Source organism: Musca domestica, unplaced genomic scaffold, assembly GCF_030504385.1.
Source record: "Musca domestica strain aabys unplaced genomic scaffold, Musca_domestica.polishedcontigs.V.1.1 55, whole genome shotgun sequence".
Classification (NCBI taxonomy): domain Eukaryota; kingdom Metazoa; phylum Arthropoda; class Insecta; order Diptera; family Muscidae; genus Musca; species Musca domestica.
This window is the reverse complement of record NW_026712355.1, coordinates 1,897,962-1,913,192: the sequence shown is the minus strand read 5'-3', so window position 1 is coordinate 1,913,192 and position 15,231 is coordinate 1,897,962. Positions and strand designations below refer to the sequence as shown.

The following is a 15,231-nucleotide window of genomic DNA, read 5'->3' as shown; positions in this document are numbered from 1 at the left end:
GGGAGGTACCAGAAGGAGTGGATCGATATTGCCCATCTCCATACTAAATCTTATATTGGTGGAAACATTAGGATGTGCCACGTTCGAAAATAATCGATCGCTTATTTCTCCGTTTATAGGCATCATGATTATTCAAAATTTTGACCCGTTGTAGGGGAGGTACCAGAAGGAGTGGTGCCTTCTATCCGTTCTTGATACCAGATCTTGTGTTGATAAAATTGAATTAGAAAGTTTGGAATTTGAAGACCATGCGAATCTTATTTCACATATTAAAAGAGAGTCAAATATTCAAAATGTTGTTTGTGGGGCAGGTACCGGAAGGAGTCGTCCGATATATTTCATCTTCATATCTAGACTTGTTTTGATAGAAATATTGAGATGTGCTGAATTTGAAACGAATCGGATGCACATATCCCGTTTTACGAGCTTCATAGTTATTTCGATTACGAGTTAGGACCATTTCCTTCGAAAGTCATCGTGCACACCCATTTTTTTCAAAAAAGGATATGAAGTTTCAGACCAGAAGGATCGGTAGGACTAATTTTCTTTAAAAAAAGCCCAACGCGTATAAACGATAAACTCGGTTAAAAGACTTTGTATAAATTTGAGAAGAGAAACACTACCGCTTCGTTCGGGTGTAGAATCAATTATAGTTTTATACCTTCCACCTTTGGAAAGGAGGGTAAATTAACTTTGTCATTCCGTTTGTAACATTCATAAATATTTGTCGTAGACCCCATAAAGTGTATATATTCATAATCAGCATAAAATTAGAAGTCGATTTAACGATGTCCGTCTGTCTGTCTGTTGAAATCACGATACAGCCCACATTATTTGACGTAGAGCGTCAAAATTTAGCAAAACAATTTGTATTGTGTCTAGGATGGTTGGTTTTGAAAATATATCCGTCCACGTTTTGGTATAGTCCACATATATACCTATCAATATTCTGTGTTTTTATGATTTTTGACACAGTTTTTTTTCGGATTTGCCTGAAAACTTGGATTTGTGGGTCAAAATGGGTCCTAGTTCGTGTGGTGAAACATTGTATGTATAGGTCTATGCTTTGGTATAACCCCCATATAACGGTACCTCCCGAATGCGGTATTGTGATGATTTTTGCCACATTCTTTTACGGATTTGTCTAAAAATTGGTATTTGTTGGTCATAATGGGTTCTAGCTCCGGTGGCGAAACATTGCATGTATAGGTCCTCGATTTGGTGCAGTCCCCCATATAACGGTACCTCCCGATATTCGGTATTTTGATGATATTAGCGACATTATCCACTAGAATTGTTCCAAATTCGGTATTTGAAGTTGGAAATGAATACTACAGCCTATGTCAGAAAATGGTTTGCGCAGGTCCACGTTTTGATAAAGCACCCATAGACCGGTACCTCCCGATATTCGGCATTTTGGTGATTTTAGCGACATTACTCACCGAAATTGTTTCGAATTTAGTATTTGAAGTTCGGAATTGATACTACAGTCTAAGGCAGAAAATTGTCTGTGCAGGTCCACGTCTTCGTATGGCCCCCGTATTGCGGTACCTCCTGATATTCGGTATTTTAATGATTTTAGTGGCATTATTCACCGGAGTTGCTTCAAATTTCGTATTCCGAGTTCGTAATGGGAACTACTGTCAATGACAGAAAATTATCAGTGCAGGCCCAGGTCTTCGTATTGGCCCAATATATCTGTACCCCCCTTTATTCGGTATTTGGATTATTTTAGCCCCATTATTCACCGAGATTGTTTGAAATTCCGTATTTAGAATTCATAATGAGTACGACAGCGTATGCAAAAAATTGCGTATGCAGCTCCACGTCCTCATATAGCCACCATAAATCAGTACCTCCCTATATTCGGTATTTTTACGATTTTAGCTACAATATTTACCGAAATTGTTTGAAATTTCGTATTCGAAGTTCCTAATAGGTACCTCAACCTGTGACAGAGAATTGTCTATCAGTACCTCCCTATATTCGGTATTTTGATGATTTTAGCTATATTATTCAGCGGATTTTTGTTTCACAGTTCTTATTTGAATATTGTAATGGCTAATGACATAAGTTGCCTATGCAGATCCAATATAGTGGCTATATTTGGCATTTTTAAGATTTTAACTGGATTTTATTTTTTCGAAAATTTCAAAATTCGTTCCAAATGGTGGAGAGTATTCAAAATTCGTCCCGGTCGAACTTACTACTTTTTAGTTGTTTTTATAGTCTTTTTCTAATTTCAATTTTCTTTTTCTCTTTTCAGGTATGTACAACTTCCCTTATATTGGATACAAAAAATTCCGAGGGATATCGAATATTACTAAAATACTAAGCTGCAAAAAAATCACATCTACAAAATTCTCCACTCCACATTATGTGGGTCACATCGAAATCACAGCACTCGACATGACATGTGTTGGCAACACTGATTTCAATATGTCCTAAATACCAATAATTAATAATTTTTTTTGAGCATGTGGCAACATGAACTATTTGTGTGCTAGGCTTTTAAAATTAACCATTGTCGCCAATACCAACACCATCACATCACAGAAGGCTGGCTCTGGCTCCCTTGTCTGTGTTAATAAATGACAAGCAAGTGACCTGTTTTATTTGACACATTCATGTCTGCCTCACTGACTGAATGACTGAACACCACACACTCGCTCAGTTTATGTTTATTCTCAATTTGATTCTCCTACTCCACCTCCTTATCCCCCTCCCCCCCGGCAATATTGAAATTAGAAATCGTTTGCTTTAAAAGGTCACTCAACGACGCCACTCATCATCGCTGCTGCTGCTACGGCCGTCGTCACTGACGCCTTACGCTCAGCGTGAAGTGTTCCAAGCATAAGTGCTTACCACGGGTGTGTTCGAATGTTTGTTTGTTTGCCTGCTTGCCCCTGTTTTAATGAGGTTTCAAACAAATCACCATCAGTCAAGCAGCTCGCCCAGCCGTCTTGCTTGCCATACGCCCACCCCATTCTGCCACAAACATTTATGCTCTGCCGCCGAGCTATACGCTATACGCTTGGCTGAATGACCACCCGCAAAAAAAAAAGACTACAGCAATTTAAATGAACTGTAATTGAATAAAATCCAAATCCAAACGAATCGCAGCGAAGTGAAGAGGTAAAAAAACTCAAATAAATTTGATTTAATATTGAACACGGGGATGGATGATTGTGTCAATAACATCGACATGAAATTAATGAACGAACACACATGAGAACACATTTCGAAAAAATAAAAACGTTTTACGAAATGTTGTAGACTTGTCTTGACCGATCAGCAGCAGCGGCAGCTCTCGGTATGACTGGCTGACTGACTGCATTTGATGGCTGATTTCTGTTTGCTTGACTGGCGTTGTTCGATGTCGTCTATTAATAAATTGTACATTGACGCACCCTGTACTTGTTTGTGGTTGTGGCAAATTTTTTTTGTTTATTCTACTTAATTAGAGATATAGATTAGCTTGGCAACAGAGAAAGGTTCCAAGTGACACTGGCTTACAGCTGTTTACTGTCACTAATTGGGATCTAGAATTTATTTGGTATTTATTGGAAAGAATTCGACAGAATACCAGATACCGCTTTGAAAAAGAGGAGAGAGGTTATTTTTAAATTCCTGGCTGTGTTATTGAATCACTTACTGAACCTTCGTTATTTTTCCAGGGCATTCAAAGGAGTCCCCATATATAATAGAGATTCATTTATTATACAATCCTTCAGTAGTTATAGACCGGTATTAATCCAATCCACCAGTAAAGATAGGCTAAATGATGTGTAGCTACAATTAAACTTGTAAGTAACTCACTCCGGGGCCTTTCGATCCATTGAGATTATCCTGCAAGGAGGAAGACGAGATTTCAAGTTGATAGAATTATATATAAAAGTTGATAGAATTAAGTTGATAGAATTAGAAAAAATAATTGGAACTGCATCGAAAAGAGTCATATGTAACTTCGGCGCCAGAGTCAATATAGCCTTTTTTGCGATGAGGGATCTAGTACTGAGAAATTATCATCTAGTAGGCTCCAACACATAAAAGGGTTTTCGTCGCCCTGGTTGTGTAGATAGTTCAATAGGAGAGGTTATTTTTAAATTTCTCTGTCTGAATCTGGAATATTTTCCCAGAGCATGGAAATAGGATATGTTAGTTAGTTTTCTCACATAAAAGAGATTTGTCTGCGGGACAATGCAGCCCTTAAATCGGGTACCTTCACTGCGGGGAAAGAAAGAAAAGTGTAAGGAAAGAATGCGAGATTTAAAGTTGGGAAAGGCATCGAAAAGAGCCTTGCGTTGCTCCAGCGCCAGAGCCAATATTACCTTTTGCAAGGTCATATATAATGATGGAAAGGTGGAACGAAAGAATGCAAGATTTAAGGTTGGGAAAGGCATCGAAAAGAGCCATGTGTTACTCCGGCGCGAGAGCCGATATATCTGCTTTTGTGAGGTCATGGGATCTGAGTCTGAATACACATTAAAATCATGAGTCTCCAGATAAAGCAGACCTGTGGCATTATAGGTGTTCAATTGTTTCAATACCTTCCTCATCCTCGCGCAGCCTCCAATATTTGGCATTAGCGTTGTCCCACTTAGACTTTCATTATCTGTTATTGTAAATATTTGTTAATATCCCCACTAGTTATCCGTAATGTTGATTCGCTCCTGCTTAGTAGAGATTGTATTCTGTGCGGGGAACATATGGTAAAATTAGTTTTGATGTCTTGCCTCGTGGTTCGTTGTAAAGGCTCACTTTGAATTTTTCTCTAAAAAATTGTTCTGAGGTTCTGTTCGGATGTCTTAATGTCTAATTATCGCAAGCCCATTCTAGATAGTTCATCGACTTTCTCATTTCCTTCAAAATTACAATGAACAGGTACTCAGCAGAGCCGGAGAGTAGTGTACAGTACAGTGTACAGAGCCAATCTATACTTCAGGACGGCATCAGATTTGGTTGTGGAGGAGTCAATAACCTTAAGAACCTTAAGTTACGTCAGTTTTTGGAAATTGGAATTGGAAACATTGTGAAAATGCAGGAAAGTATAAAATGCTATAAGAATTTTGACTTTAAAGTCCACATAGGCTTTATCCAAGAAAAAGGTAAAGAGAGCTTTTCGAGACCAAGGGCCAACGAAGATGCGCGACGCGCCAACTTCTGAAGTTAGTTTCCAAGTTTGGTTTGGTATATCGTCCAGCCAGTTAGAGAGGGTTCGAAAGTGGAACCATAGTGTACTGATTTTATGTCTAGGCCTGAGAGAACTTATACTTTGTCAGGTAGGAACTATGCGGCGGTGCTCTTTAATAGGACGGGTGATGCAAGAACAGACAGGGTCCTGGTCTTAAAAGAACTGAAACTTACACAGATTTAAAGGAGATATCGTTAAGGACGCTCTATATGGCATTCTGGATTGCAGGCAAAAAGTTACCTACATCCAGTTGACTGAACAACACTGTTGGTTGTTGTACATTGATGGTGAGCCATGTTTCTACAATTCAACAGATGACTAGTGCTTTATTAACATTAAAAGATATACCATAACATTAGGCGTCCCACAAGGTTCCCTTTTCTATGAAACCTGATGTATGACGATTTACTAAGCAATTACCGCGAATGATAGTCTGGCGAGGATCTCAAGACGGCTTACATCAAAACAGCTGGAACTTGCTGCAGCGAAGACTGGTGAATAGACATGAAAAGATAATAAATATCTAGGATTGATCCTTGTTAACAGATTATCTTTCAAGTCGCATGCCAAAGCCGTAACCATGGTAGAACTAAGAAGGTTAAGCCATGCAATCATATGTTCAATTTTTTTTTTCAATTTCACAAATATATATACAAATCAGAGATGGCACCTGTTTTCTTTGTAGTGAAATTTGTCAAGGTAAATTATAGAAAATGCAGATTATTGATTATTTGAATTGACATTACCTTCTTAATTTTACCATGGCCGTAACAGACAAAGCTCTAGAAACTGCAAACATAGTGTATAGAATAATGCCTAATTTAAAAGGCCCAAACCAATCCATCAGAAGATTAATCACCTCAGTAGCGTATGTACAAACCATGTACGCGTCTCCTATTACAAGCAATGATATCGGAAAAAGCAAAAAACTTTGCAGACTTCTAGAGAGAAATCATCGAGTATGCACACTAGAGGTTCCAACACATCAACAGAGGTACTTTCCATACTTTCAGGAATACCGCCGAAGCTTAGAAGAGAGAAAATACACATTCGAGCAGCAAAGATCTCTACCAATGGGATACTCGAGAAATGAGCTGAGCGAAATTAAAAAACGATGGAGGAACATGTTGCTAGAGCAATTTAAAAAGCCCAAACCAATCCATCAGAAGATTAATCGCCTCAGTAGCGTATGCACAAACCATGTACGCGGCTCCTATTATAAGCAATAATATAGGAAAAAAGCAAAAAACTTTGCAGAATTCTTGAGATCATCGAGTATGCACACTAAGGGTTCCAAGACATCAACAGAGGTACTATCCATACTTTCAGGAATACCGCTTAGAAGCTTAGAAGAGAGAAAATACACATATGAGCAGCGAAGATCTCTACCAATGTGATACTCGAGAAATGAGCTTAGCGAAATTAAAAAACGATGGAGGAACATATTGCTGTAGGAACATCTTGCTAGAATGACAGGTTTCATGGAATAACTCTGTAAAGGGCAGATGGACTCATAGACTTATACCATATATATAAAGCCTTGGTTAAACCGAAATCATGGAGATCTAGATTTCTATCTCAGTCAAGTTTATTAAAAAAAATTCCCGACAAGGGATTCGGTAATTATCTTCTATATCTGCGCATCACATCTCACTTCATGTAGACTAGAATTAAATCTAGAGCTAAATATTTTGTTCAGATGATTATACAAAATATAAAGATAGTGTAGTCTCCTGTAAATATTCTCTAATTTTATTTCGCCTCATTTTTTATTTAAAGTTAGATGCCTCCAACGTCCAAAATTGACCCACTTTGCTGCAATTCCCCAGTTAACACCACTGCACTCCTTACAACAATTTAGGCCATTGGAGGAAAGTTGCCAACAATTTCATTAATTATTTTTGTTGTTAACACAAATTTCGAAAAAAAACCTCCTCATTTCAAATATTTGAAATGAATTACAATAATTGAGCGAATTGAACCAATTTCCTTGAGTAAATTTACAACGAAAGGTTGAAATGGGTCGCGGAGATAGGCAAACTTACATAATTTCCTTTCTTCTTTTTTTTCCTACTTCCACTAAAAATCTGGGAAGGATGGCTGATCCCGCACGTAGTTTACAGATGATTGCTTGGTGGCAAAGTAAGTCATAGTAAATTGATTTAAGGGTACGTGATCGATTAGGGAATAACGAAGAGATGCAACACTGCATTTCTGCAACATTGTGGCAAAGGGCTGGCCTGAAACTCTTTCCAGGCTACTTTTACTTTTCCCACACCAAGGTGGTGGCGACGAAATGTAGTTAGATTCCTATAAATATGCAATCTAGAAATAGATCAGGCATCAGTTTTGTTTCGAAGGTTTCAGGTGTCAGACATCGCATTTTTATTCTTTTCGCTTGCCGAGAAATACCATATCCTTTGTTCGAAGAAATGGCAAAATCCTTGGTATGAAAAGTGGTTCAAATAAAAATCTGGTTCATTTTTTGATACCTGATTTCATTTCCTTAGATTTTTATAACTTTGATTGCCTACTTTGGCCACTCAATTTTGGCTGAGACTGGAGTTGCATCTCCCTTAAAAACCTTGGCAAAGACCACTTCCGAATCCAGCAAAAATGTGCCAAAACGTAGTCTAGATGCCTTCTTAGGCGATGCGGGAATCAATGGCTTGCCGGCTGCAGGTGGTGGTTGGTCTTCGGGAGGTTTTAAGTTGGCCGGTTTCTCCGGTGGTTGGAATCCTTGGAATTCTCAGTAAGTTGGCTGCTCCATCAGTACCTTAAAATAAAAAAGGAATATAAATTTAAATCTTCACCCATTATACTCAGCTCATCCCGCTACATCTCCTCACCATCGCCCAGTGAGGTTGCCAATGCCATTGCTGCCGCCAAACAGGCTTCCAGCAATGTTTTAATTGCTCAACAACAAATGCAGGCGGCCAAAGAGAATGTCCTCAACCAACAACGTATGGCCATGGAAAAGGAGGCAGCTGCCGCTTTACTTACCCAAAAATCCGAGGCAGCTGCTGCCATACAACGCTCTGAGGCTGCTGCTGCAGCTCAGGCAGTGGTGCTGGCCCAACAACGTTTGGCTGCAACCAAAGCTGCCGTGGCCCATCAGCAACGCATTGCTGCTGCCCGTGAAGCTGAAGCTGCCGAAGCCTTGAAACGTTCAGCCCATGCCGCAGCGGCTGAGATACAAAAGACCGAATATGAAGCCTCAAAGTTGGGGCAGTTGGCAAGCAACAACAACGCTGGGGCTGCTCATCATATGACTTATGCCAAAGATGCGGCCTTTGGTCCCATCAATGCTGGCACAAATCATGTTCCCAATTTGGAGTCGTTGGGTCCTTGGTCAGGTGCCGGCGGCGCTGCTGCCGGAGGAGGAAAGGCTGCCGGTCCAGCTGGTTGGTTGTAAACTTCCAAATCATTTTTGTTTTAATTTTTTTGTGGCGCTGCTGATGATCAGTTGCTTTAGCTATGTAAGCTATATTACTCCATATATATTTAGTTGAATAAAGGCATATTAAAAGGACATCAAGGATGGGGTTTGGATTTGGAAAATGGGGGAGGTATGGAAAACCGAAAAGTGGCCTTGATGGGCTACGGGAATGAGGTCTCTATAAGAAACTGAGCGCTCCAGGGAAAATGAAAAGTGGCTTTGATGTAGCCCATCAATGAAATCTCTATAAAAAACTGAGCGACGCTCAGGGGTTGGAAGAAACGAGAGGTGTACTGGTACTAATGTGCATATAAGGTTAAAGTTTATATCGCAAAGAAACCTAAACAGAGGGGGTAAGTTACCCCCTTGTCCTCTTTTTGTGCAAATTTTCGGATTAAGATTCCTCGGAATCCGTGCTATTTAGGTATATAGTGTCTTCGGCAATATTGCAGTTAATAATACGAGGAATATCCCGGTCGAATATTTTAACCCTCGAGCGAGTCAACAAAGGGGTCTTTTTGGTCCTTTTTTACAAATGTGGTTAAAAACTTCCCTGAAACGGGATCGTAGCAAGTCAAAATATTCTACAAAAATATTTTTCATAAAATTCTGCTATAGGTCCCAGAAGACGTCAAGAGCCTAAATCTTAAATCTTTTGTGAGTTTGTGCAAAAATTTCCCACAAGTCATCATTTTAGAAGGATTACGTCAAAGACAAAAATATTCTTCATCAAATTTTACTATAAGTCGCCAAGGAAAAGAAATCTCTATTTCCAATATTATATTAAAAAAATAATAATAGCCCCAAAAATACCGAAAATATTCCCTAATTATTTTTAATCAATTTTTCACCAGATTTTTTCGAGTTGACGCCTGAAAGTAAAATTAATTTTTTGTGTTGCCCATTGTTATAGTACACAAATCACCACCATATCTCAATTTCAGATACCAACAGACACCTCAATATCAAATTTGAGGATTCTAGACCTATACCTTGACATAATACCAAATTTAGTACCATTTAGTACTTTTTGCACACACATAGGATGCATTTTCAAACCACCACCAAATCTCAACACTAGATACTAACAAAGACCTTAATATCAAATTTCAGGATTTTAGCTCTCTTCTTTCACCAAATACCAAATTTAGTAACATTTAGTACTTTTCGTACACTTATGGTACATATTTCCGAAATTACCTCCATATCTCAATTCCAGATACCAACATAGAGCTTAAAATCAAATTTTAGAATTTAATCTCTATCCCCTACACCAAAACAACATTCAGTACTTTTCGTACAATTATAGTACACAATTCCAAAACCACCTCTCCATTCCAGATACCAACAGAGACTTTAATATCAAATTTAAGGATTCCAGCTCTATCCCTTTACCCAATACTGAATTTAGTACCATTTAATACTTTGCGTACAATCATAGTACACATTTCCGAAATCACCTCTATATCTTAAAGACAGACACCAACAGTGACATCTATATCAAATTTAAGGATTCTAGTTCTATATTTTTATCCAATATCAAATGTAGTACCATTTAGTACTTTTCTTACAAATATAGGACACATTTCCAAAACCACCGCCAAATCTCAACACACAGATACCATCAGTAACTTGAATGTCAAATTTAAGAATTGTATCTTTATCCCTTCACCCAATACTGAATTTAGTACCATTTAATACTTTTTGTACAATTATTGTACACATTTCCATAGTACTCATTTTCGAAATCACCTCTTTATCTGAAAGACATACACCAACAGTGACATCCATATCAAATTTAAGTATTCCAGCTCTATACCTTCACCTAATAGCACATTTAGTACCATTTAGTATTTTTCTTACAAATATAGGACACATTTCCAAAACCACCGCCAAATGTCAACACACAGACACCATCAATAACTTGAATGTCAAATTTAAGAATTGTATCTTTATCCCTTTACCCAATACTGAATTTAGTACCATTTAATACTTTTCGTACAATCATAGTACACATTTCCGAAATTACCTCTATATCAAAAAGACAGACACCAACAGTGACATCTATATCAAATTTATGGATTCTAGTTCTATACCTTCACCCAATATCAAATGTAGTACCATTTAGTACTTTTCGTACTAATATAGGACACATTTCCAAAACCACCTCAAACACAGATACCATCAGTAACTTGAATGTCAAATTTAAGAATTGTATCTTTATACCTTCACCTAATAGCAAATTGGTACCATAATCAGTACTTTTCGTATAATTATAGTACACATTTACAAAATCACACCCAATTCTCAATTCTAGATACCAATGGAGACCTCAATCTCAATTTTAAAAATTCCAGCCCTATTCCTCTACCCAATATTAAATTTAGTACCATTTAGTAATTTTCTTACAATTATAGTACATATTTCTGAAAACACCGCCATATCTCAACACACAGATACCATCAGTAATCTAAATATCAAATTTCAAAATTTTATCTCTATCGTAATGGGTGATAGAGATAAAATTTTGAATATAGTATCATTTAGTACTTTTCGAACAATTATAGTATACATTTACGAAACCACCTCTATATATGTCCACGCTGCATACATGGCCAAATTTCAGATTTCAAATACTGTCTGTTCACCCACTGCCAAATTGTACCAAATATAGTACTATTAGTACTTTTCGTGCTCTTTTAGTACACATTTCGAAAACCATTTCCAAATCTCAATGCAATACGCTAACAGTGGCCCTAAGACCAAATTTCAGATTTCAAGCAATATTTAGTACCATTTGGTACCTTTCGTACATTTGCTGAACGAATTTCCAAACCCAACTCTTTATTCTAACCCTACCCACAACAGCAGTTATTTAACTACTCTTTTATACCCTCAGCCATATGACAATCGGAATAACAGTTTTAGATCCTAGGTTTCTTTGGACCTAATCCGTTTTAGGACATTTGGAGTCGTTTTAGGGATGCCCATCCGTCTGTTTGTCTGGCTTGTGCGCACAATACCTCTCGAAGGGAGTTTCCGACAGTTTCCGTCGACTCCATCAAGTACCTCCCCCACAAAGGGTCAACGTTTTGAATAATTACAAATCTTATAAAATCTGTTGTAAGAGTCTGATTGCCTTCAAATTTCACACATCCCAATATTTTTATAAACCTAAGAACTGATGGTAAGATGGAATTTGTCGGTCCATTCCTTCTGGTATCTCCCCCACAATGGGTCAAAGTTTTGAATATCCATGAAGCCCATAAAACTCGAAATTAACATCCGATTCCATTTAGACTTGGTACATCTGAATATTTCTATCATAACAGGATCTGTTATAAAGACGATAGTGATTGGACCATTTCTTCTGGTACCTCTCTCACAAAGGGTCAAGGATTTGAATGACCAAAACGGTTATAAAGTTCGAAATATGCATCCAGTTCTCTTTATATTTCACACATCCCATTATTTCGACTAACAATAGATCTGATGCGAAGATTGAATGTATCGGACCACTCCTTCTGGTAGGCATCTGATTTTCTTCATATTACACACATCACTATATTTTTATTAACCCAAGGTCGGGTGGGAAGATGGAATATCTCGGTCCACTCCTTCCGGTATATCCCCCACCAATGTTTAACATTTTGACTAAATTTCGCGTTGTATAAGCTTCATTATACAATGCAAAATTAACATCCGATTATTTTCAATCTTGGCATATCCCAATATTTCTGCTAACACAAGATCTGGCATGAGGATGGAATATATCGCGGCACGTTTTCTGGGACCTCCCCCACAAAGGGTCAAAATTTTGTATAACCAAAACGCTTATAAATGCGTAGAAAGCATCCGGTTCCATTCAAATTTCTATTAACACAAGATCTGGTGTGAAGATAATAGATTTCGGCCCACCCCTTCTGATATCTCCCAAACAAAGGGTCAAAATTTTGAATATCCATGTTGCTCATAAAACGCGAAATGAACATCCGATTCTATTCAGATTTGGTACATCTCAATATTTTCCTCAGCACAAGATCTCTTACAAAGATTGTCGGTCATAACTTGCGAAAGAAGTCAGCGATTCTTTACAACTTGCTATATCGTAATATTGCTCTCAACTAGGAACCGGAGATAAATATGGAATTAAGGATTTCGCATGAAATTGGATATAAATGTTCGATTTTCTTGTAATTTATACCAAAAAGGAATACTTCCGTCGACTATATCGGGCACTTTAGGTCCATTTCATCATTTTCTTAAAATTATCACATATCTTATATAAAGTGAAGGAAGTAGTCGATATTTTCCAAACCTGACATTTCGCAATATTTATATCATAATTATTTAGGTCCGATAAGAAATGGACAATATTGGCCCATTCCTCCGGAACCTACTCCATAGAGAGCCAATATTTTGAATAATCATAACAAAAATCAAAACCGACTAATAAAACACAGTTTTTTGTACCTTTTTTGTACCTTTTTTACTTTTTGTACCTTTTTAGCACGAATTTCTCAAATCCACGTATTATCGTCCACTTTTTCACCAAATTTCAGAAGAGTGCGTGTTGTAAGTGAAGTTGTACCTTCTGTTAACTTCATGACCAGATTATGGTACTGTGAACCTCCCTCCATTTTTTCGCCTCTCTTATATATTGTTTAGGATTTTCCGTTTTGTCGATACTTCGTTGTGTAGCAGTGGCCATAAATGTTTGTTTACATTATTCGCCAGCTAAAAAAAACTAAAACAAAAAATTTTAAAAAAGAACAATAAATTCTCGCTGTTTGTCCATCAGCGACAACGTCAGCAGCGCTGCCGCAAACAGACATACCCGTCAACAGATACTGAGCTTGACAACAGCAACAACAAACATATCTACAAAATGAGAAATGAGGTTAACCTACATTTAAAGAAGGTCAAAAACGATCCAAGTACACCACAATGAAATGCACACACACACACAGCCACACACACGCTTACGCTGGCGAGGCACAACGCACACACAGACACAGACACAGCGAGTTAGCTGTAGCTATAGCTGACTATAGTCAGTCAGTCATATGTTCGCTCACTTTGCTCGCTTGCTTGCTTACTCACGTACGTACAAAATTCGAAAAGCAGTGCCACATTCAAACAATAGCAGCTACCACGCAAGCAGCAACGCTTTGCCTAGCCAGAGCTGCAGCTTTGCTCTACAACACAGCTGAGTTGGCGTTTTATGGCGAGGCGTCAACAGAGACGAGCAATACATTGGAGCAAAGCAGAAGAACCAAACAAAAGCTATGACGGCCGTTGGCTACAACGGCATCGATGTTGACGTTTGTGTGTTCGCCGGCTCGCCGTTTACTTTGCCAGAGCATTGATGAGCGTTGAACAAAGTGTGTGGCAAGCCAATTTGCTTAGCTCCATATCCAGAGAGAGAGAGAAGCGTAAGTAAACTAGCAGGCTAGAATATATGGCGGGATATGATATATTTCAGAGATTTTGGGAGGAAGGAGAATCTCTGAAAAGAGGTCTCTGCAGAGGACTGTGGGAAAAAGATTTTAGAAGAATTGTGGAAAGAAGCAGTCTATCTACGACTACAAAGAAGAAGAGATTCCCAATAGAGTACTTAAAAGAGTATTTCCTAAAGAATTGGGTAAGAGGACTCTGTAACGATTGGGCAGGTGTAACCATTGACGACTGAAAAGGATAGGGCTACAATATATGGCGGGAGATGATATCTTTGAGAGATTTTTGGAAGAAGAACGATCTCTGAAAAGAGGTACATAGGAGAAAGAAGTTTTTAGAGGACTTCTGGAAAGAAGGAGTCGCTCCACGACTAAGAAAGATGAAGAGATTCCCTATAAGGTACTTAAGAGAGTTTTTGCCAAAGAATTGGAAAAGAGGACTCTGTATACAGTTAAGCAAATGTTGACTGAAGATGAAAAGGCTAGAATATATGGTGGGAGATGATATCTTTCAAAGATTTTTGGAAGGAGGAGAGCTTCTTGAAAGAGGTTTCTGCAGAGAACTGTGGGAAAACGATTTTAGTAGACTTCTGGAAAGAAGGAGTCCCTCCACGACTTAAAAGAGAGATACCCTATGCATTACTTAGGAAATTATTGGCCTAAGAATTGCGATAGAAGACTCTGTATATGATTGAGCAGGTGCCACCACGACAAACGACTAAAAAGGAAAAGACTTGAATATATGGCGGGGGATGATGTCTTGAAGAGATTTTTAGAAGAAGGAAGAGCTCTGAAAAGAGGGCTGTAGTAGAAGATTTTCGAAGGCTTCTGGAAAGAGGTAGCCTGTCCACGACCAAAAAGGAAGGATTCCCTATTGAGTACTTAAGAGAGTATTTCCCAAAGAATTGGGAAAAAGGACTCTATATACGATTAGGCAGGTGTCACCATTGACGTCAGGAAAGGAAAAGGCTTGAATATATGGCGAGAGATGATTCTTTCTGAGATTTTGTGAAGGAGGAGAGCTTCTTGAAAGATTTCTCTGCAGAGAACTGTGCGAAAACGACTTTAGTGGGAGTCCCTCCACGACTAAAAAGAGAGGTACCCTATGCAGTACTTAGTAGAGTATTGGCCAAAGAATTGCG

General features: G+C 38.3%; 2 protein-coding genes across 2 annotated transcripts in view; both read left to right on the top strand.

Moving 5' to 3' along the window:
- LOC131805390 (protein roadkill-like) overlaps positions 1-15,231 on the top strand; it is a 239,911-nt gene that overhangs the window by 26,774 nt on the left and 197,906 nt on the right. The window lies entirely within an intron of this gene.
- Positions 7,627-8,707, top strand: LOC101891474 (uncharacterized). The gene is made up of 3 exons (XM_011295110.3): positions 7,627-7,641; positions 7,705-7,946; positions 8,021-8,707. The coding sequence occupies exons 1-3, from the start codon at positions 7,627-7,629 to the stop codon at positions 8,607-8,609; spliced, it is 846 nt and encodes a 281-aa protein (XP_011293412.2). The 3' UTR covers positions 8,610-8,707.